This window comes from Barbus barbus (assembly GCF_936440315.1).
Source record: "Barbus barbus genome assembly, chromosome: 25".
Lineage (NCBI taxonomy): Eukaryota > Metazoa > Chordata > Actinopteri > Cypriniformes > Cyprinidae > Barbus > Barbus barbus.
In genome coordinates, this window is record NC_136753.1 from 25156793 (window position 1) to 25178744 (window position 21952).

General features: G+C 36.8%; 2 protein-coding genes across 2 annotated transcripts in view; both read right to left on the reverse strand.

Annotated features, from left to right (window-relative positions):
- Positions 1 to 2955, reverse strand: part of magi3b (membrane associated guanylate kinase, WW and PDZ domain containing 3b) — a 111836-nt gene extending 108881 nt beyond the window's left edge. Inside the window, exon 1 of the mRNA XM_079376742.1 lies at positions 1959 to 2955. Within this exon, the coding sequence (XP_079232868.1) occupies positions 1959 to 2265 (307 nt within the window). The 5' untranslated portion in view covers positions 2266 to 2955. The remainder of the gene's footprint in view (positions 1 to 1958) is intronic.
- Positions 2956 to 6835: 3880 nt separating this feature from the next.
- Positions 6836 to 21484, reverse strand: LOC306844509 (leucine-rich repeats and immunoglobulin-like domains protein 2). The gene is made up of 18 exons (XM_079376696.1): positions 20899 to 21484; positions 19723 to 19797; positions 19503 to 19637; positions 19122 to 19262; positions 18780 to 18923; positions 18191 to 18334; positions 17883 to 18026; positions 16837 to 16917; positions 16676 to 16747; positions 15863 to 15931; positions 15526 to 15689; positions 15053 to 15364; positions 13373 to 13654; positions 12845 to 13288; positions 11932 to 12084; positions 11676 to 11816; positions 11206 to 11481; positions 6836 to 10019 (listed from the first exon to the last, which is right to left on the reverse strand). The coding sequence occupies exons 1-18, from the start codon at positions 21078 to 21080 to the stop codon at positions 9832 to 9834; spliced, it is 3147 nt and encodes a 1048-aa protein (XP_079232822.1). The 5' UTR covers positions 21081 to 21484; the 3' UTR covers positions 6836 to 9831.
- Positions 21485 to 21952: the final 468 nt, after the last annotated feature.

Sequence of the window (21952 nt, forward strand, 5' to 3'; positions counted from 1 at the left end):
AATGGGTCAATAAATTGGTCAAAATACTTACAATTCTGTTTCAAACTCATAAATTATCAGTCTGAATCAATCTCACAACTCTGATTCCCGAACTTATACACTTATGATCTAATGACCTGCTTAGAAATATGAATCCGTTCCAAAACTCACAAATAATTATTGCACTCATGAGTTAGCAAATCAGTCTAACAACTCTTATGAGCTAATGAATTGGTCAAAAATATCCACAAGTTAGATTCACTCTCAATAAAACCCTCATTTACACTCACCGTAACCACAAAAGATCGTACACACTTGTATGCGTCCTAAAGCCCAGGGCCTCAGCTGCCGCTGATGTGCATGCTCACACAATCTCAGATACTGCTCATTTATTCAACAATCAACCATCCAGTTAATGTTATCCTTCTGTACCCTCTCCTTCTCTCCATGGCAACAACTCTCACATCTACATGCTAATAACATCAATGTTCATGGGATTTTTTTTCCTATGTAAGTTCACCCAAATGGGAAAATTATGTCATCATTAACTCACCATCACTTCATTCCAAACCTGCATGACTTACTTTCTTCTCTGGAATACAAAAAAAAAAAAGAGATTTCGAAGAACAATGGTATCCAAACAATACTGAAGCCCTTTGACTTTCATTCTATGGACAAAAAGTAAATAACATCTAGGCAATTACCTTTATTCAGTTTGCACAAGAAGAAAGTCATACATCTTTGAATTAACTGAGGATGAGTAAAAGAAGACAGAATTGTTCGTAAAACATTATAATCTTAAAGAATAAAGGTTCTTTATTGGCATCTGGTTCCATGAAAAACCTTTAAAATCCATGGAACCTTTCCACTCCACAAAAGATTCTTTATAATGGAAAAGGGTTATATGGGTTTTTAAAATATTCTTCACACTAAGAAAAAAAACTGTTATTTTAAGAACTGTTCAATGAATGGTTCCTCAGTATGGCATCAATATGAAAACCCCTTTTGGAACCTTTATTTTTAAAAGTGGGCAAAAGGGTCCCACTAATGTGTATTAACCAACATTAACTAACTATGGGTGATGCATTTGCTAATTATTATTAATTAATTCAATTTGTTACTTAATGTTGAAAAATGAATGCTGGTTCATTCATTGTATGTTCACGTCCATTAAATCATATTAACTTTTGATTTTAATATTATATTAGTAAATCTTGCAGTTAAGGTTAATAAATAGCGTAGAAGTATTTTTACATTGTTAGTTGTATGGTAGCTAATGTAGTTAACTCATTTCCACAAATGGAACATTATTGTAATTAGAAGACTAATTTTCCATGGGTGCTCTCAAGATTTTCCTGTTAGTCTTTTATAATGGGGTTTTTCAATTTATGAAACAAGGTCTGTGGTAAATATGAACTGACTATTGGACTTTTTGCACTACAATGTAAATTATAATGGGGTTTTTCAATTCATGAAACAAGGTCTGTGGTAAATATGAACTGACCATTGGACTTTTTGCACTACAATGTAAATTATAATGGGGTTTTTCAATTTATGAAACAAGGTCTGTGGTAAATATGAACTGACTATTGGACTTTTTGCACTACAATGTAAATTACACACACATACTGAAAATAATTTGAGTTGAAAACCTCATTATAAAATCCCACTGGAAAACCTTGAGGGAACCCATGGCGAATTAGTCTCCTGGGTTTGGATGTCATGGATGCAGCACTATATTAGCCCCAGTCCCCATCCACTTTCGTTGTATAGAATGGAGCAACGTGAGTTTCGTGTTTCACGAAAGGAATAAAAATCATATGACGGTAAACAATGGTGTGTGTAAGCTACATGTGAAGACCCCTATTATTTAGGGGTGAACTGTCCCTTTAAATGTAAGCCTCGACGATACAGGTGCGCTGTGAGCCACACAGACAGTACTTTTAGAGCCAACAAAAACCAAAGTTCTCTCAGTTTACCTGGTTTGACGGTCTTAATTCGAATCGGCTCCCGAAAGTGGCGGATCACCGCGTGTGTGTCTCGGTTCGTCAGCCCGCTGACAGGTGTCCCGTTCACTTCCAATAACACATCCCCGTAGTACGGTAGTCTCCCGACGTGACACACCAGCACGTCCAAGTTCATCTGACCGAGGAACGGGAACTCCCCGAGCTCGGCGCCTCCGAGGATCTCCACAACATCACCGAACTCGCCAACGCTTCCCCACGACACGGCGCACTCCTGCACTTTAGTCGACCAGTGTTTCTTCCTCTTCAGCGTTTTAGACATCGTTTAGCCTTTAAGTTTCAGTGCAGTTTGACGTGAGTGGGTTTTAAAGCCTTTCCTCCCGGTGTGCCGTTCACTTTACCCGGTTTGGGGACGACAGCGCGCGGATGTGGAACGCCATCCAGCCCGTGATGATATCTCCATAAGCATCACCTACCATTATTACTTCAAGACAACATTTAGATTACATTAATCTTCGTTCGTAAAAACGCCTGTTCCGAGTGCGCCAGGAGCTACATAATGTAAAAGTAAACAACATTCGATACAAGAACGAGGTTAAACTGTTTACCTGGTAAGTTCACTCAGGGTTTGCATGCAAAGCATCAAGCGCACTAGACTGACACACTGAGAAACCCGTCTGTCAGTACAGCGTAATAAAAATGTGTCTATAAACGGAATTAGCAGCAAAATAGTGTCCCACAGGTATAAAAAGCTCCGGCAGCGGCTGTCTCGGATATATTCGGTTGTTGTGCAAACGACCGAAGCTCAGGTTCGTCTTCGAAACGCGCAGTCAGTGAGTAGACGTGTCTGACGCGTCTTCATTCCTGGCTTGTGGCTGAACCGTCAGCTTTACGCACATTATGAGACCTTGACAGAAACCTACTAAAGAAATAAACCGGTCGAACATGTGTGTATCGCCTCAGATAGACGCTGCGATGCTGTCATACGCGGCGGCTGCTCTCTCAGATCTCCAGTCACGCAGGGAGGCTACTGTTGCGCTCAGCTTGTATTTGTCAAATGGAGCGAGCGAGTGTGTGTGTGCGCGAATGTGAGTGTGCGAATGTGAGTGTGAGTGTGAGTGTGTGTGTGTGTGTGTGTGTGTGTGTGTGACTGGATGGCTCTCAGGTGGAGGTTTATATAAACTGAGCTTAACTGATTTAGAAAATGAAGATACAAAGGAACCAATTATAAAACCGACCGTTTTGACTCTAAATTCTGATTGGATGAGTGGCGTTCTAATTCGCTTGAAGCCAATAAATATATATTATAAATATTGTATATTAATATGCCGAGTTTCCACCCTGCTTGGCAGCCCTAAGCAACAGTTAGGCTAATGGACTATGTAACTTGTAATTATTATTAGGCTACTGATAATAAATGCAACTATATATTGAATTATATTGGCTTTTGTCATATTGCCATTGCATCAGTTTTATAAAACACAATAAGTCTGGAGAGGCCGTGTGTTATAACAGTGATTTGACCCAAATGATGGGGTTTTCTGCTTTATGTTGTGGCTTTCCTGTGGAAAAATCACTGTAATTCAATACTAAACCTCAGCTTTGAATGTTCCAAAATGTTAAATGCAATGAATAACAATGTAAATACATAATTCCTAAGTAATAGGTATTTAAACAAGTAATCAAGTAACTTGCATTTCAGACAAAAATAAGATAGTATTTCCTTTTCACCAATGCAAATAAGTCAAAGCATTAATCTTTGCATGTCACCAAGCCACACAATCTTGTATGCCTTTGTATTTCCTGCTCACAAGTGAGGGGAAAAACCCATGCTTTGACTTTCAAAAACATGCTGTAGACGTCTGATTCCATTCATGAAATAAAACACTTCAAATAAATAAATAAATGCATACATATTCAAACTAACTCTGTTCCCTGCATAATAAAGCATAGTGCTTGCAACACCAAGCCCATGGGTTCGATTCTCAGGGAAATTGAAAACATGTATACCTTAAATGCGATTTTAAAAATCGTCTGCCTAATGTAAAATGCTGAGCATTAAAAACATTTCAGAATAAGCTGCCATTGCCAAATATGATAAAATAATAAATGTAACGTCAGTGCCTGCCCTTTTATTCTTTCTGTCTTATTAATCTGATAATGTAATTTAATCAGTAGCTTAAGCCTAGGTGAGGATATCACAAGCAATCAGTGAATATTTAATCTTTTAATCAAATTATAGGGCCAATTATCTTAATAGCACAGTCCTGTAGTGTATGTAAGACTCAAAGCTGCCACTTTATGGTGAATAGCTGTAACTGCAGCATAACTCGAGTCTCATCATTCAATCTGCCTTTGCTTAAGACAAACATGACACACTATTCATGTGCTCAGCTCCCTTATTAATTACAGACAAGTCAAGACAAATGAAAACAGTGCCTTCTTCAGTTTGTAAAGGATTCAATTTAATTCCCAATCACTGCTGTGCACTTCCCCAGAGTATTAGGATCAGACACAGGAAATGCAGCAGGAAGGACATGGTTAATTATACTAAAGATCAAGACCAGACATGAAACTAATTTCAACCTTCAAGATGTTTCTCTTTTTTCTCTTTGGTGGAAAAGATACTGTTTATTCCACAAAACAAAATATAGTTCACCCAAATATTTGAATTCTGTCATTTACTCATCCTTGTGTTGTTTTAAACCCATGCGACTTTCTTCTGTGAAATACAAAAGGAGAAATTATGAACACTGTGCCAGTTGCACTTATGATAAATGGAGACTGGAGCTTTCAAGCTTCGAAAAAGGTTGAAAAACAAAATAAAAGCATATCTTCAAAGCATAAAAATATGAGATGTAATTTTTATTTTGGGGTGGACTATCCATTTTAAATATGCATGCAGTTTATTCTGGGCAGTGTTATAGAACTAAACTCTTAGAATTCCTATACAAATGCTAAAAAATATGTAGTTACGTTTCTGTATATGACATGGAAACAACTTGATAGCTAAACCCATCTGTACTCAGCAAAGACCTGCTGATACTTGATAAAAAATGCAATGACTGAGCAGTAAGATGTTTAGTGTGAATCATCAGGAATGTTCATCAGACACCTGAGACATTGAACAGAGCAAAAATATCAAACCTTGTTCTCAATTTTCAGTAGTTTTTATCTGAAAATGTACCTTCATTTTGTAACACAGATGATAAAATAAGATGAGGAAATTTAAATTTGGAGGACAGAATGCTCAAATATTATTTGAAGGAATATTTAAACAAGGTGTTGAACCAAAATGCAAAACCACGGCCTGTTTCCTCCTATAATAAATCTGGAAAGTGAATGGCTCTGAACACAAATAAACTAGCTTATTAGATATCTACTGGTTGTTCCAAACTTATTCTAGTCTCAGTTAAGGTCTAAAAGAAGGCAATAGCCAGAGATTTTCTTTAGCGGTGCAGGACAGTGTTAATGCAGAGGGCGCAGCACGTCCCCGTTCCACTAGTGTAATAATCCTAGTGTTTGAATGAATTATTGATAAAGCTGAGTAAAGAGGGTTAGCAGCAGGCGGAGGTATGTACTTTGATCTCACAACTATAATTTCTTTCTCAGAACATCTCTTGGAGGACGGCAATGAAAATTGTCAGTTCAAGTATTAGAGGGATTCAAATGGATCTGCGTCCTTTTAAACTCAGCGAAAACTTCCAGAAAAGTTCCAGTTCTGCAGTTTACTATATTAGCATAATTCAATCCCACTTTGAGACCAACACTGTAAGTGAGCTGTGGCATAACGCTAACACAGTGCTCTTACGGTAACAACACTTTCCCCCACAAAGCAATAACACTGAAGAACAGCTCGCTCAAAATGAAAAACGTTGGAATTTACTCACCCTCATGTCAGAATGAAAGACTTTTGTCCTTTCACGAAACAAAAAAACAATAGTTGATCAACATGCAGAATCAACCGCTTCATATTTGATATTAACCCTGGATATAAAATAATAGTCCAGAAAAATCTCATTTATTAAATGGAACAGTTTATATAGATTTTTATTTTTAAAAATCTACGAAAAAGTCTGCGTGTTTTTGTTTTTTTTATTGTTCAGTATCATATTTGATACATCAGTCTTTAATGGCTGATATACTGTAGTGCATAGAATATTAAATATAGAATATGAATGTCACTCTGAAGAGCGGAGCAGAAATACATCACTTGGTGCAAACTTATTTATATAGCCAAAAAGAAAGATGAAATTCAAATAGCTTGTAATGGAAATTAAGGATATCTTTATAATTGCAAATAAATATCAACTTTATCACTTCATAACTCTCAATTATATTAAGATTATCTTTAAATGCTTAGTTTAATTATCAAAGCTCTGTGGCTTTTATTGTGGAGGCAAAACATAATGCAATGCAATATAATTATGACTGAGAGATGAACAAATGTTCCTCATATCCTGCTGTATCATATTTGATACTAAAAAATGATGGATATTTAAGTAAACCTAAGTTACTTCAGTCCAGTAAGTGTTCATCTTGAAATATTTCTAACAAAATAAAATGCATTTTTATGTTTACCTTACAAAAACCATTTGATTCCACAGCAGACACGTATACAATGACCTGAAGGTGGACGATTTTACAATTATACTAAAAGTCATTTACTTACTAAAAATGATAAACTATCAATCAGAAGGTAAAAGCCATGTAGTAGCTGGGATTCTTAGCAAAGATTTGATCAGGTTGCTCATTTGGAGACTTTAGAAATTTGCATATCAAATATGATACAGTATGTTTTATAGGGTTAAAACAAGACCCTAAATATGAGCAATTGCAATAGCGCACCCTCCCTTAGCTTGTTCCACTAATAACACGGGTACATCTTCACTCGTGATGCATCTGAATTCATTTTATTGTTTAAATGTCAGCTAAATGTCAGAATTTTCTGAAACAATGTTCTTTTTACATGCTTTACAGAATGTACAGGTACAGCATACAAAAAAACGAACGAAACATTTTAAAAAAAGCAGCATTTAAATATTGTCAAAGCATTTAAGCAAAACTTTGGTTTGCAGAAGGCAGGAACGTTTGAATCGTGTGGATTTTTCTTTGGTGTAAATATGTAAGTGAAATCACACTTGTTCATTTCTAAAGATCCCAACAAAGTCCTGTATAATTCAGGGTCAAATAAAACCGCTATTCACTTACATTACTTTTACTTACACTTACACTAATCTCCCGCAAGCTCAACCGAGAGAGACCAAGCAAGTATTAACAGGAATTCAAAAACCTAGATGTTTTAAACGTAGCTGGAAGCCGCTGATGACGCACACTCTTTTTCCTTTCAACAAGAGAAACTAACAGTGAGGAGTCAGACAAATCATTTGACATCAAGGTCTCTGATTAGTGTAATTGTATAGCTAACTGCAAGGCAAGAGATTGTGCAAAATGCAACAAATCAATATGCAAATCAAGGGGTATTTATCACAGTTGGAAATTGGTTGAAAATAGAAGCATTTCCATTAAAAGAGGGGAAGACAGTGACCATAGGTATCTGCTGCAACGCAAAAAACAGCTTTTGCATACTCAAAAAGTGCAAAATGTCAGTGTACTGCTATGTTGTGGAGCTTTCTGAACAAAATCAATGGTCCAGATTTAATCCGGGATCCACATGGTTTGGATCATCAAGCATTTAAGTGAGTCTGAATCTTATGGCGAAGTTTTATGGGCAAAGAAGGTCCATTACTCGGAGGTCACTTCTAAACTAACCGAAATTAAGATGAAGTCATAAAAAGGGTTCAATAGTGTAGTGATGTATAATGCACGGCTCACACAGAAGTCACTTTAAAGCAGCATTCTGTTGGTCAATGTGGCAAATTCATGCAACCAACTTGAAAATGAACGAAATCTGCAGGGGGGAACTTTTTTACCCTCAATTTCACCTACAAAGTTTGGCAGAGAAGTGGTTAATGTGAACACACCTCTATATTGGTAAAAACTGCAAATTTGTGTTTAAATTTCAGCAAACTTAAATCCCATGCAAAATCTGCACAGGCAAAAGGTTTTGCCTCTCACAAATTCCAGATTGCGCCAATTCTTATCGACATGACTGCATTTTGCCCATGGAATTTCACCACATAAATGCAAATATGACAGCACCTTTAAAACAAAGTAGTGGCTTTGACCAAAACCTGAAAAATGCTGATCTGGAGGTAGGAAGGCATTAAGCATGTTCGAATCAAACGGTTGTGTAACATTGTGCCCACCAAGATGCTTCATATGGTTACGTTTACTCATTTTTGCAGACTAGGTTAACCAGCAATCCTGCGCATGTGGTTCGGCATAAGTTTAAAAAATATATATTTGGACTGACTGAGCTGCCAAAAGCAGTAAATTCATTTATTAATGTATTTTTGCCTAAGAATGAGAACTGGGGTCATTATGACCTTGCTTATCTCTGAATTTATTTTTTAGCATCATCAGACATGACGTTCCAGTGTCTTGAAAGTCCGTCTAAAATCTGTTTCCTTAAAAAGTGTCTGTCGAATGAGTGGGCAGCAGGACTGTAAGGCAGCTTCCTTTGGTTTTGGACGCAGCCTCTTAAGACAATGTTTACAGGCAAGAAATTTAAAAATCCAGATCTCCTTCTAAGGCCAAAATGATAAAAATGACTAGGCGTGACTATGCCTAACTGCCAAAATGGTTCTTACACCTCAAATTAAGAAGATGATTGGAGGATTACAACAAAAAAGGCAAATAACTCTACGAGACCGGTTTGATCCAGCAGTAACAACAGATTTAAATGCAGCATATACACATTTTTAAAGGTGAATTGTGTGATTTCTACACTAGTAGGGCACCAAATGGAATTGCAAGAAATTCTCTCAAATGCTCCCTCAGTCTCCTATTGGTCAGTTGGAATGTTGCCCCGCCCCAAATGCACACCAATGGTGCTCAGTGTCATACTGATCAATCAGACTGCAATTCAACTAGATATGCACTTGCAAGAATGCAAATGAGGGAAACCAAGTAAAATACACAAAATAAAAATACGAAAGCTTAATATGGAAAATAAGTGTAAAAGAAAAGTTATCATATTAAGATTCATATAAGGCTATCCTGGGAAGATTGTCAAAGGTGCAACATATCCAGTCTTTTTTACTGTCTGTTATAGTGCCTTAAAAAAAACAGAGAGAAATGTGTTTAGGTTTGTGAGAAGCACTACACAAAAAATATTATTAAATGACATAACAGTAACTCCGGCGTACAATAACAGTGGAAACAACAGAGCCACCAACTCTGTTAATACATTATTGGTCATAAGTCTGTACCGTTTGTCAATAGGAATGAGAAATACAATACAAGTATATTGGTCCTCTGACGTCACGCAGAGAACATCACTGCCCTCTTTTGGCAGTCCAATTTTCACAGTTAATATTCGTACAGGTCCTGTACCAGAGCAAAAGCAAGTTATACGGGAGTCTGGGTCAAGCTTTGGCATATGCTAAAAGGCTCAACGCTCTTAAGTAGGTGGGAAAACCAAACATGGCATAATTTGTACGTAACAGGCTGCGGACTAGTGAAGCTCTTGGAAATGGTACATTCAGTGCTCAAACCAGACCGGTTAGCTGAGGAATGGTGAAAGCAGGGATTCTGTCTCCTGTCTGAAAGAGTTTTCCGCAAAACACACACATCCCAGTGGGTTACAATGGAACATGGTGGGGAAGGACAGGAGAGGTAGTGTAAACATTGAAGAGAGAGGCATTTCATTTGGCAGATGAGGCTTCTCAAAGGAGGTAGTGGGCTGAGGGCACTGGGAGGCGACTGAAGGACAAGACGATGATGTTTGGGGTCAAAAGGATTTGGAAGAGGGGGCTGGCTGGGTTTATGTTGGCGCAGAGGCGCTTTCCTGTGAGTTAGTCCTGTATGAGCCTTCCTCCAGTGCCCCCCTCCTCTCCTCTCGGCCGTCCCCAGAGGACAGACCCATCGGGGGCTTGTGTAGAGTCACTGGGCCCTGGGCGAGGATGGATGAGTGGGTTTCTTCACCATCCCAAAATGACCTGCCTGGGACATCTGAGACAAGAACAATAGAGATTGCGAAAATAAGTATACGCATTAGATCAGTTCCTAACATCACTGAGCAGTTTACTGTCTACATACGCAGCAAAAATCTACTGCTCTTCATGGACAGCAAACATGTTAATAGTCACTCATGCATGCCACACAACTAGTGTTCATGATGTGAAGACAAAATAATGTTTAAATACACTCACAACAGATTCTAAAGGTTTCCTATATTTTCTGGCCAATGAATTAATCATTTACCGGTAACTTTTCTAATCATTTGTGAAGAATGGATTACAGTGTTTTCATAACTGTATAGAGAACTGATCATTACTAGAAACATGTACAATACTATTCAAATTGTTAGGGTCAGTACAATTTTAAAAAAATAAATAAAATAAATGAGTACTTAAATATCTACTAAATATCTACTAAATATCTACTTTTTTTTTTAAGTTGCATTAAAACTTTTTACATGGCTATAAAAAAAATATTCTATTTCAAAAAATGAGGTTTTGACATTTCTATTCAAAGAATCCTAAAAAAAAATAATCATAAGTATCATGTGGCACTGAGGACTGGCGAAATAACTGCTGAAAATTCAGTTTTGCCATCACAGTAGTAAATTCTATTTTACAATATATTGACACAGAAAACAGCTGATTCAAATTTTAATAATATTTCACAATATTACTGTTTTTACTGTAATTTTGATCAAATGCAGACTTGGCAAGCATAAGGGACTTTAAAAAAAATCTTACTGACCCCAAACTTGTCAATTTAAATATATTAGATATAATTCATATTTGTATACATGAGGTATACAATATTATGCAAATATACACATTTAAATATGAATTATATTTAAATATTTAAAATTGACATTTTTTGGAGAAAAAACAAACAAATAACAAAAAAAAAAACACTATGCCATTTTGGATGGCATTTTTTTATTTAGCTTGTCTCACTGCATTCTGGAACTGCCTCATGTACAAATGACACTAGATTAGCACTAGATTTGAATATTTTTAAATATTCCCCCAAAAACGCATATAACTCCTAAACACGTTGCCTAAGGGGGCAGATCACTCAGTTTAGTAACAAAGCAATGGTGAAAAGGATATTAATAAGCAGACAGCATTAGAATATGTTGTTGTTGATGTATGTATGTTTGTATGCATGGTGTTCATCTCACCAGTGCTATAGTGTTGTGACGCTGGTAGTCGTGGTTCGTGGTTGGTGAGGAACACAGAGGCGTTCTGCTGACTTATAAAACTCTCCAGTGCCGCGTCTGCATGCTCGGTGTGCTGATCCCGCTCTTGATGGCCGCTCTGGTGTCCATCCCGAGAGATCTGAGACACAAGTGGGTCGTCCTCTGTCAGGTAGGCATATGGACAGTACTCACGCGTGCGCGAGTAGATGTTGGCGTTGTCGTAGCAGTCTGAGCAGATGACCAGAGGGCCTGGTCCACCTAAAAACACAAACAAAAAAACAACCCATTAGGTGATTAATGAGGTCAACTGGTTAGAAAAACAGTCCACTTTACAATACCATGTGGGTGAGTAAATGACAATGTTAATTTTATAATTTTTTAAAATAAATTTTATAAATAAGCAACTCAAATTATTAAAAAAAAAATGTAAAAAATTGAAAATTTTACGTTACCATGAGGTATATTTGCCTGTCCCTCTCTGGGTTCACTCCGGTGGAAGCTGCTACGTCCAGAAAAGAAAGAACCCACACGACTACCCAGCATTCCATTAGCATCTGGATCAACATCACTGCTCACTTCACCGTAACATACTCCTGTTGAAACACATCACAACACGATAGTATTATACAACCATCATAATGATGTAGAAACTATACAAGTTGTCAAATTTACAGCCTTTCTCACTAGAGGAACACAGGGTGACATTACCATCAGTGCCTTTGTGGATGTAACCGTTAGCATGAGACGGCATAAGCTGCTGGTGGCTTCCATTCTCTGAGTTACTGTAGCCCTCCTGAGGCTCGGACAGTGTACCCTGAGAAGAGAGGTAACTGGGAATGTCCGCTGGAAGGTTCATCTCATCTGGAATACAACAACAGACCGATTTATACATTAAAATTCATGTCATTTGTCTGCATAAATTTGCATGATTTCAAATTATTCCATTTTTGGTCCATGCTCAAACTGTAATAATGGCTATTTTAAATAGTAGGCAGGGCTGTTGCATTTATTACATAATATCTGTGATTATCTGAAATAACTGCAATCACTGTGTAGTTTAAAATCAATTACTGGCAATCAAAAAAAATGACATTTTGTTGGAAAAATATTATGGATAATCCTTTTATTTTTTTACTATAATATTGAAGCAATGCAGTTTAAAAGACCACTTAAAATTTGTTATAATTAAAGTGAATATATTTAAATTACAATATTTACTATTTTTACCTAGTAAACAGCATTTAAATTCCATAATATTTCATTAGAAAAATATAGGCCTAATACATTTAACAATTATATTTTATAAAGAGAGTATTTTTGTTATTACTCTGCAATTTGCAAATACACATTTTTTTTAAATACAAAATTATTTTAAATAGTAGTAAAAATAAACACTATTTTTACTAATTGTACTAGATTGTTACGGTTTATGAAAAGTAATGTTTAATACTGTTGCATTACAACTAAGTTTCATAAATCACAACAGCTCTACTACTAAGCATTATTCTCTATTAATTTTGTATATTAACTAGACATTATATAACATAACTATGTATTATCTTATATAGTATATATTATTTTTCATATTATTTAACCGATACATGCAAAATTGTGCACTGACCTGTATTTGTTATACTGTAGTCTTCACTCTTTCTCCTCATGTGATAAATGACGAAGACCCACACAAGTGAGGTGCCGACAACGCAGCAGACGACCACCATCACAACAATGCCAACTGTTGTCCATCCATCCTGACTGTATATGCTGGTCACCGGGTCACAGTTGGCTGAGGGTGAGACGCTGAGGTAGATATGACCGCGCTCTGTGCCGAGCGTGTTGGACATGATGCACGTGTATTTCCCTGCATCAGCAGAGCTGGCATCTACGATTATGAGAAGCTGATTGGCTGCGGCGAAGAAGTGACGTTCTGTCAACACCAATGGGGCGTCGTCTTTGGTCCAGTTGAGGCGAGGGGCGGGGCTACCACGAGCTATGCACTGGAGGACAGCAGTCTCACCTCGGGCAATGTTACGGTCCTCTAGAGGGCGCTGGAAGGATGGCGTTTCTGTCAAAAAGACCAAAGATAATTAATTATTAAATGTAAATAATTCAAAAGAAAATTTTGGACTTTTAGTAAAAAAAACTATACCTAGCACAGTAAGAGTGGCATTGGCTGACAGGCTGCCTGCCTCATTTTTGGCAGTACAGCTATAGACGCCCATATCCTCTGTCTTCACATTAGCAATGAAAAAAGTGTCATCATCTGGCATGACATGCATCCTTCTTTCACGGGCCGCAGGGAAATTGATACCGCCGTCTTTCTGCCAGGCGATCTGCGGTGTCGGGTGTCCCTCCGCAGCGCACTCCAATCTAGCGACCGTACCGGTGCGGATGGTCAGGTCCATGGGCGTCTTCAGGAAGGTGGGGAGCTCTGGGAAAAGCCATTACAAGAGTTATTTTCACTGATTTACTCAAGAAATTCCAGAAAGTCCTGTAATATCTAAACGACACTTGTACAACTTGACTACAATAACAAAAGTGTTACCAAAAAAAAAAAGTTATTACAATGATTACGTTCATATACAATAGTAATTCCTCAACTGGGAATTATGTACCACTACTACATTATGTAAAGAAGCTAGGGCTGTGCTCTCAGATGGAGCGGCATTTACTACACTGAGCCAAGCTATGCAATATCGTGTTCAAAATCGCAGATGAATAGCATTCGATTTAGAACGCAACATTGCCTAGCTTGTCAGTGAACTACGGCTCTGTGTAGTAAATGCCGCTCCATATGAGAGCAGGTGATAGTGATTTAATGCCAATAACAGAACCGGCTTTACTGACGAGATGCGCGTGACAATCGCATGTGATTAACTGCACAGCCCTAAAAGAAACTGTCTAAATAAATATAATAAAATACACAGTATTTATTATTTATAATTTTCTACTTCTACAAAATTGCTAGAACAGAATTCATCCAATCAAATTTTGGCATTCAAATATGAAAAATTAGCTACTGAGGACAATGATCATATTAATATGACATTCAATAAAATAAGTATATTATTCTTTCTCATTCTACCTTCTACAATATTTATTAAACCCTTAAAATAATTTGATGTAAGGTAAAATGCCTAAGCAAAAGCAAACAATGCAAATGTTATATTACACTAATATTATCATCATTTTCTACTTATGAAACGTGACAACAGAATTCATTTTTTGTTTAAACGGCTAGTACAAAAACAAGCAACCCAATGGCCAATCAAACCCTAAACAGCACCATTTGCATTTACAGTGTTTGCTTTGTGAATCATGTTTCTGTTATGGTCATATTCTATTATTAGGTTACAAATCCGCTCTTCCATCAGTATCATGAACTGATATAAACAGAACATTGCCACGGTTGGCATCTCAGAGGGCTGCTATGTTTGTTCAACAGATATGGAAAATTAAACTGACAGAGCTCTGAAAACAACCATGGAGAAACGAGGGTAAATAAAGAGAGGGAAAAAACAAATGTCAAACTGCTTATCAAAGCATTGGAGAGATCACAGCAGACGATCACATAATCAACACTTTAAATTAACAATCTGACACTATGACTATTAATAATATGCTTCCATAGATATTAATGAGTGCCTATTAATTTAGATTTCCAATTCACACACAAAAAAGGATGAATCAATTACAACCATAATGGTTTCAGGAGATCCTCCATCTAAATTCAAATCCCAAAATAATATGTTTTTGGAAAGATTTTAACAGAGGAAAGCTAACGCAGAAATTATGGAACAATATGTAACAATTTTGACGAGGCACTGACCATTAACAGTGAGCTTGGCCAGAGTGGAGTAGTTGGACCCAAAATGGTTGGAGACCACACACTGGTACTGGCCCTCATCTGTGAAATTAACATTGAGCAGGTGGAGTACGGTGGTGTAGAGGAGACGGTGATCCTGGTACCGAGCGTAGTTCTGCACCTGGGCTTCATACAGCACTTCTCCGTCTTTGCGCCAGGTGGTGCTCATGGGAGAATCGCTGCTGCTGAACGCAGAGCAGTTCAGAGTGACGTTGGTCCCGCGTAAGGCCACAGCGGTCTTGGGATGAGCGCTGATCTGGGGTTTAGGGAAGTCATCTGCGAGTGAGAGACAATAAAGACAGCTTAATGCAAGCAAGAGCTAATATTTTTTTTACTGGAAGTTTCATAAAATTGCTTTTTTTAATTGCAAAAAGCACCAAACAACAGGTTGCCATGGACATTTTGTTTGAGCTCGAGGTGACTGTCAGGTCACTCACTGCAGACAAACTCCTCTGGTTTAATAACGAGCACACTAGATCCTGCCAGGAAGGTGGGATGAGCACAGACGGCGGTGCAGGATTGCTGGAACTGACTGTCAATCAACCACTGGCCCAACCACTGCAGCTGACAGTCACACAGAAGACTGCTGGTGTTCAGATCCCTGAGGAAGACCACAATACAGGCATTATTGAGAATACACCTGAATTACACTATTATTACATGCAAACACTGTCAATACGGATCAAAATTAAACCATAATATATTATGTAAAATGCACAGACACAGAAAACACATGAAATACATACAGTCTGTAGAAAGTAAACAATGACTTACAGTGTTTTAAGTTTTAAATGAGTGAAAGCTTCAGGATGAATAGACATGATGCCATTTTTACTCAGGTCCCTGCATAACAAATTCAGAAAGGTTATTAACAATGGAACAATACAAAACAGGAGCTCTTTGTGTTAATAATAAAATGAATTGGATTACATTTGAATTTTACTGTTTTTATATTGTCTTTACATTAAATTTACACTTATATGTACAATATAACAGCATAACCTTATAAAACTATGATCTATATAACCTTGACTGTTCTATAGGGTCAAAGTTAAAAAGGGGTTAAAAAGATGGCTTATATGTGGTCTTTTATTTTGTATTTTACAATGTTTTGATGCTCAATTTCAAGATTTTAGCTTTTATATGCAACTATGGAAGCATGTTTCCTGTTTACTTAAAGTAAAAAAAGGTGTTTTATCTTGCAACTGAAAATGTATTTCTTATAACTGTGACTTAAAAAAAAAAAAACAGTAAACTTAAAGTCAGCATAAAATGAAAATTCACCTGTTTTCTAAATGAATGTTATAATATTGTAAAGAATTCATCCAGAACAATATGGAAAAGATATCTGTTGCTGCTTCCATTTCATCACAACTTCAAATTTTGTGATGTGGCTTTATTATCTCATAAATTATTAACTCTCGCAACCAGTTTGTTTTGTACTCGAGGGCAGAAACATACGTACAAATACAATAATATCTGAAGGGATTTCTATAATGCTACATCCAGTAATAATGAGACATTCAGTAACCAAGAAATTAAGTTCTCAAAATATAAAAATACTAAGGACTGATTAAAGAGACTCACAAATGCTCCAGCTCCATCAGGCCCTCAAACGCTCTCTTAGTGATGGTCCTGATTTTATTATTCTGTAAAACTCTGGAACACACACACACATACGCTTTTGTCAAGCCACACTTCACATCTCTGAGTCAGATCAAACAGCTTGTATCCATCGACAAACATACAGCGAGTTCAGCCTCTTCAAACCCACAAACATGCCAACCAAGTCCTCGATGGCGAGGGAGATCTCATTATTACAGATGTCCCTGGAACAAACAAACATCAGAAGAGACCCATCAGAATATTTTCAAACTGCTGCTGTGTAGAACATGCTTTCTGTTATTAATCTAAAATGTCAGAGCGGTTTTATTTAGGTGACTGAACTTCTATGGCTCTAGGCAGCTCAGCACCATTGTATGCTTTTCATGTATAATAGAAGGTTTTGTATGGACTGGCTGGTATGTGGGAGTATTATGAGACTGTTTTCACGCACTGCTGGCTGTAAAAGGCTGACATCCCTTTTACAACTGTGTCAAAGGGACGTGGCGGATGTTACGAGAGGTGGGCATGTTTGAATGTGCTCTTTTTCTGTGGGACATGCTGAAAGGCAGAAACTAAACAAGAAGGATTCATATAGAATATGAATCCTGCTAGTTTAGTTATAGGACTTAAACTACAGGGATAGACTGTATCTGTAATTATGAGCTCATTTTATTTTATAGAGATAGAGCACAATGCTACTTCAATTTTCATCAAGATCATTTGTAAACAAAAACACACCTGTTCTTTATTTGAGAGCAAATACAGGCATGTTTGATCATAAGAAAATAAATTCCAGAAAAATCTGTAATGCATGTCATCATTTACAGCAAAACTGTTATAACTATTATTTAGATTACAACTGTAATCCTTCCAGCTATTACTACAACTTAAAAACATGTGCTGTCTATAATTATATTGTGAAATAAAATTATATAAATAAATAAAATTAAAGTATTTTTTTTTTACTTATATGTTGCTACAAATAATATTTTGAATATTTTTTGTGGTGAGATGAGTGAAAATATTGGGAGGGCAAGATAAAATCTGAATTACTGTCCTGAAATTTTTTTTAGAAAAATAAATCTTTAATGCATTTTATACAGTATATAAATCTAAGGCTTTCTATATACTGCTACCAAAAACTATCTGTATAAAATGAGAGACTAAAGAGGAATGTGGGTTATCTTACAATGTACGGACGTTAACCAGGCTGCTGAACACTCCTTCTCCCAGGTGTGTGACTTGATTGTCACCCAAGTTAAGACTCTGCAGGAGACTGAGACCAGAAAACACCCAATCCTCCAGACGACTCAAGTGATTGAAAGACAAATCCCTGGAGACAAAACACACACACATTACCTGAGAGCCAGACAACAATCAAATACAACACCTCAAGGAACAAAAGACAGATTATGCATTTCTAGAAAAAAAGTGCATGCTAATTTCACCGTATTGTATATAGGAATAAACGTTAAGGTCAGGGCCGAATTCACTCACAGCTCTTCCAGGCGATGGCAAAACTCCCAGGCATCAGCTCGAATGAGTCCGATATTGTTCTGATTCACCCGCAGAATCCTGAGCATGTGCAGGCCATACAGCCATCCCTTATTCAGCTCTGTCAGATTATTATACTCTAACTCTCTGGCAGAGGACAGAACAGAACACACATCACCCATTTACTACTTTGATTCATGCGAAACAGAAACTTAAATAATAAATTAGCTACATTAAATAAAAAAATAATCAAACCTCCAAGTTCTGATACATGGTTTCAAAAAACATAACATAAAAATACTACAAAAGCCAAGGCTTATTTAAATCTGGGTGATATAGCCAAAAAAAAAAAAAAAAAAATGAATACATATTTCTCCAGACTTTCTTGCAAAATATGACATTTTTAAATTTATATAATCGCTCTAAAACGGCTTAAAGGGTGATGTTTTCTCCAAAGGAACCGCCACTTAGTAAAAATGACTTTTAAAAATAATTAACTTTTTTTTTTTTGGAAAACAGCAATTTTATCCTACATATATTTTTTATTGAAACATTTAAATGATCTAGTGAAACCCTGAAAGCATTTACTCACAGCTCCTCCATGTTTTCCAAACCAAAGAGAGCTCCATCCATCAGCTTTGTGATGCCATTGCGCTGCATCTTCAATGATTTAAGAGCCTTCAGTTCTTTGAAAATGAGACTTTCCACGACACGAATCCTGTTGCGCCTCAACTCTCTGAAAAGTGAAAAAAACATGAAGAGGGGCACATTGCAATGAGAAAATCTAAACCACTGCCCTAACAATCGGAGAGAGACAAGACAACGTGGGAAATTAACTCCCCAACTGATAATATGAGGTGCATTTAGCATGCTGTCAGACACAACCTAATTGAGTACTGCAATAACATCCTATTCATTAGTCATGAATACGCACAAGACTTGGAGCTGAGAGAGGGTGAAGACTTTATCAGGCAGCAGAGAGAGTCTGTTCTGGTTTATCTTCAACACTAGAAGGGAGCTGATGTTTCCGAAACAACCGGGCTCTAAGGAACTTATCTTGTTTTTGCTCAGGTTGCTGTCGTGATGGAGAGAAGAAACATACAAATATCCATGAACCACAAAAGTAATCAGAAACAGCAAGAAAACATCCATTATTCAATGACAAAACAAAGATCAAAGCAACAACTGATACTCGAGTTCTCAAACTGATAACTCGAGGGAAAAGGATAACTTCTTCAGAAAGCTCTCTTAATCTACTTTTAACACAGTCTTATGAAAGTGCAAAACTCAGACAAGCCCGAATATAAAAACTCACAGGTATTTCAGCTGCATGGGAGGGAATGATCCGGCCTTAAGCTCAGATATAGAATTAGAGCTCAAGTCCAGACTTTCTAGAGATGAATATGGCAACAGCTGCTCTGCCACGACTTCAGAGATTCGGTTATGAACACTGAAAATAAACAGCAGATATAGTACCATATCAATATTCAAGTGATGGAAAAAAAAAAAAAAAAAAAACGTAGCGGGAAACTTACAGTGACAGCACTGTGATGTTAGATGAGGCATCTCCAAGAAAAGGCACCGCTGTAAGTTCATTCTGATTCATTGACCTAAATTCACAGAGAACAAATTATTAAAACCTGAATAACCTAATATTTAAGACTGGGGGATCTCTATAATGTATACCTTCAGATCTGGTAAAAGACTTTTCACACCATTGTATACTAAAATACAGATTTAATAACACCAAAGCAAAGAAACTAAGCAGTATACAACAAACTAAACTAGGAACAGTACATCGAAGCTAAAACCATGCTAAATTAAATAAATTAGACTAATAGAAAAAAGGATATCGTAGCATATTTATAGCCCATAAAGTATGATATAGTGACAACATGAAGCTCACACTCAAAGAGAGAAAACCTATTCAGATGAAAAAATATATATTAATATCACCAAAGAATTAAGATGAATTTTAGATTTAGCTTGTAATGTATATCAATGAAACTGTTGTATAATAGACTACAAAATGCATGTAAATATCAGTTGCCCTGCATCTCATCTCTCAGTATTTAAAAACTTAGTTTTATGATCAAAGCTCTGCAAGTTTTAATTTGTGAGGAAAAATATAATGCAATTCAATGTAATGACGATTTGGGAATCGTCAAATAAAAATACCTCAAAATCATACTTGTATCATATCTGAGACTCATTTTCACAAGATTTTTCTAAAAATGATAAGGGATAATCAAGAAAGCTACTTCAGCCCAGTAAATATTGATATTAACGTATAAGTACTTTATAAAATAAAGATTTTACAGATTTCACAAAAAAGCTTTTATCTTTTTCCAAAAGTTTTTAGAAGTTTTGGTAATTCATGCATCAAATATAGTCTTTAATGTAGCTCCAATCAGTGTAAGATGCTTTTTTGTTACTAAAACCAAACTATCAAAGTTTTATTATTATGAAAAGTAACCATAACAATTACGCTATTTTGAAGGAAAAACACAGTTGCATTGGTATTTCTACAAAGGATCATATGACACTTCTAAGCAATGCCAAAACGCAAGATTTGATAAACAATAATTACATATTGCTATAATTGCACCAAACAAAAGTGAATCAGCTGTCAGTTGAGCGTTAGTATTGTGCACATGTGCAGTCCCTGTGAAGGGCTAGAGCATGTAAACAACATCTCCTCTGTTACTCACGCATGAGTGATCCAGGCTGGAGCTTCCAGAGCTGCAGTACTCAGTCTTTTCCTGTTGCAATCCAGCAATTGTGCTGCACCTGGACCACCGGAACACGTACAGGGAGAAGGGCAAGTGTCCAGGCCCACGACACTCACTATGAGCAGGAACAGGGCCTGGGGGATGGGCCAGCCCTCCGCCATTTTGAGTTTCTTGATCGCAAATTAATGACACACAGAGACTAATCTGTGTTTTAGAATAGAAATATGATTTCATATAAATCCGAGTTAAGCTGAAAACCACTGCAACGCTGTGATAAAATCAATCTGGAGCCATCTCTTGGCTCTCAGCTTCGAGATTCCCTTCTTCCGCCTCAATCTCTGCAGCCTCAAGAATTCCCAAACGGAGCCTCAAACAAGCTTCAAGACGCGGAAATATGGTTTAGGCATTCCGAAAGATGTCATGTCCTATGGAAGACTGTTTATATGCATTTGAGAGAAAAATAAAGTATAACTGAAAATCGTCTTTCCAAACATTGTTCCTCGACTTTTTCCTCAAGGAAAAACAAAAGCACCTTCTTCCGTTGACACGTGATCCACCCTCTGTCACGTGCTGCTGGAGGCCTCGCCTCATTGGTCAGTCGACTAATCCGTCAAATTTACTGGGTTATAATATTTCCTGAATATTATCAGTTAAAGGGTATATTATAACAGCTTTTCAATTTTATTGCATCTCTTTAATTATTTTTTAATTATGAAGTTGCTAGATTTTTATAATAATTACTAGGTGGTGGTTGAGGAGAGAGCAATACACAATATAAATGCCTCATTCATTCATTCATTTATTATTACTATGGGTTTGTCCCCTACCCAAAACTTTAACCCCATAACACATTTATTTAAAGTGATCTAACTCTGCTTTGCACTTATAAAAACATAATATTTTGAGTTCATTAACTATCTATGTGTACCGTCGTTATCGTCCCTGGCTATCTTCATGATCTGATTTACAACAAAAACCTGAATTATTATTTTTCTCATAATACATAAACAATGCACGTGATTGTTTGAGTGGC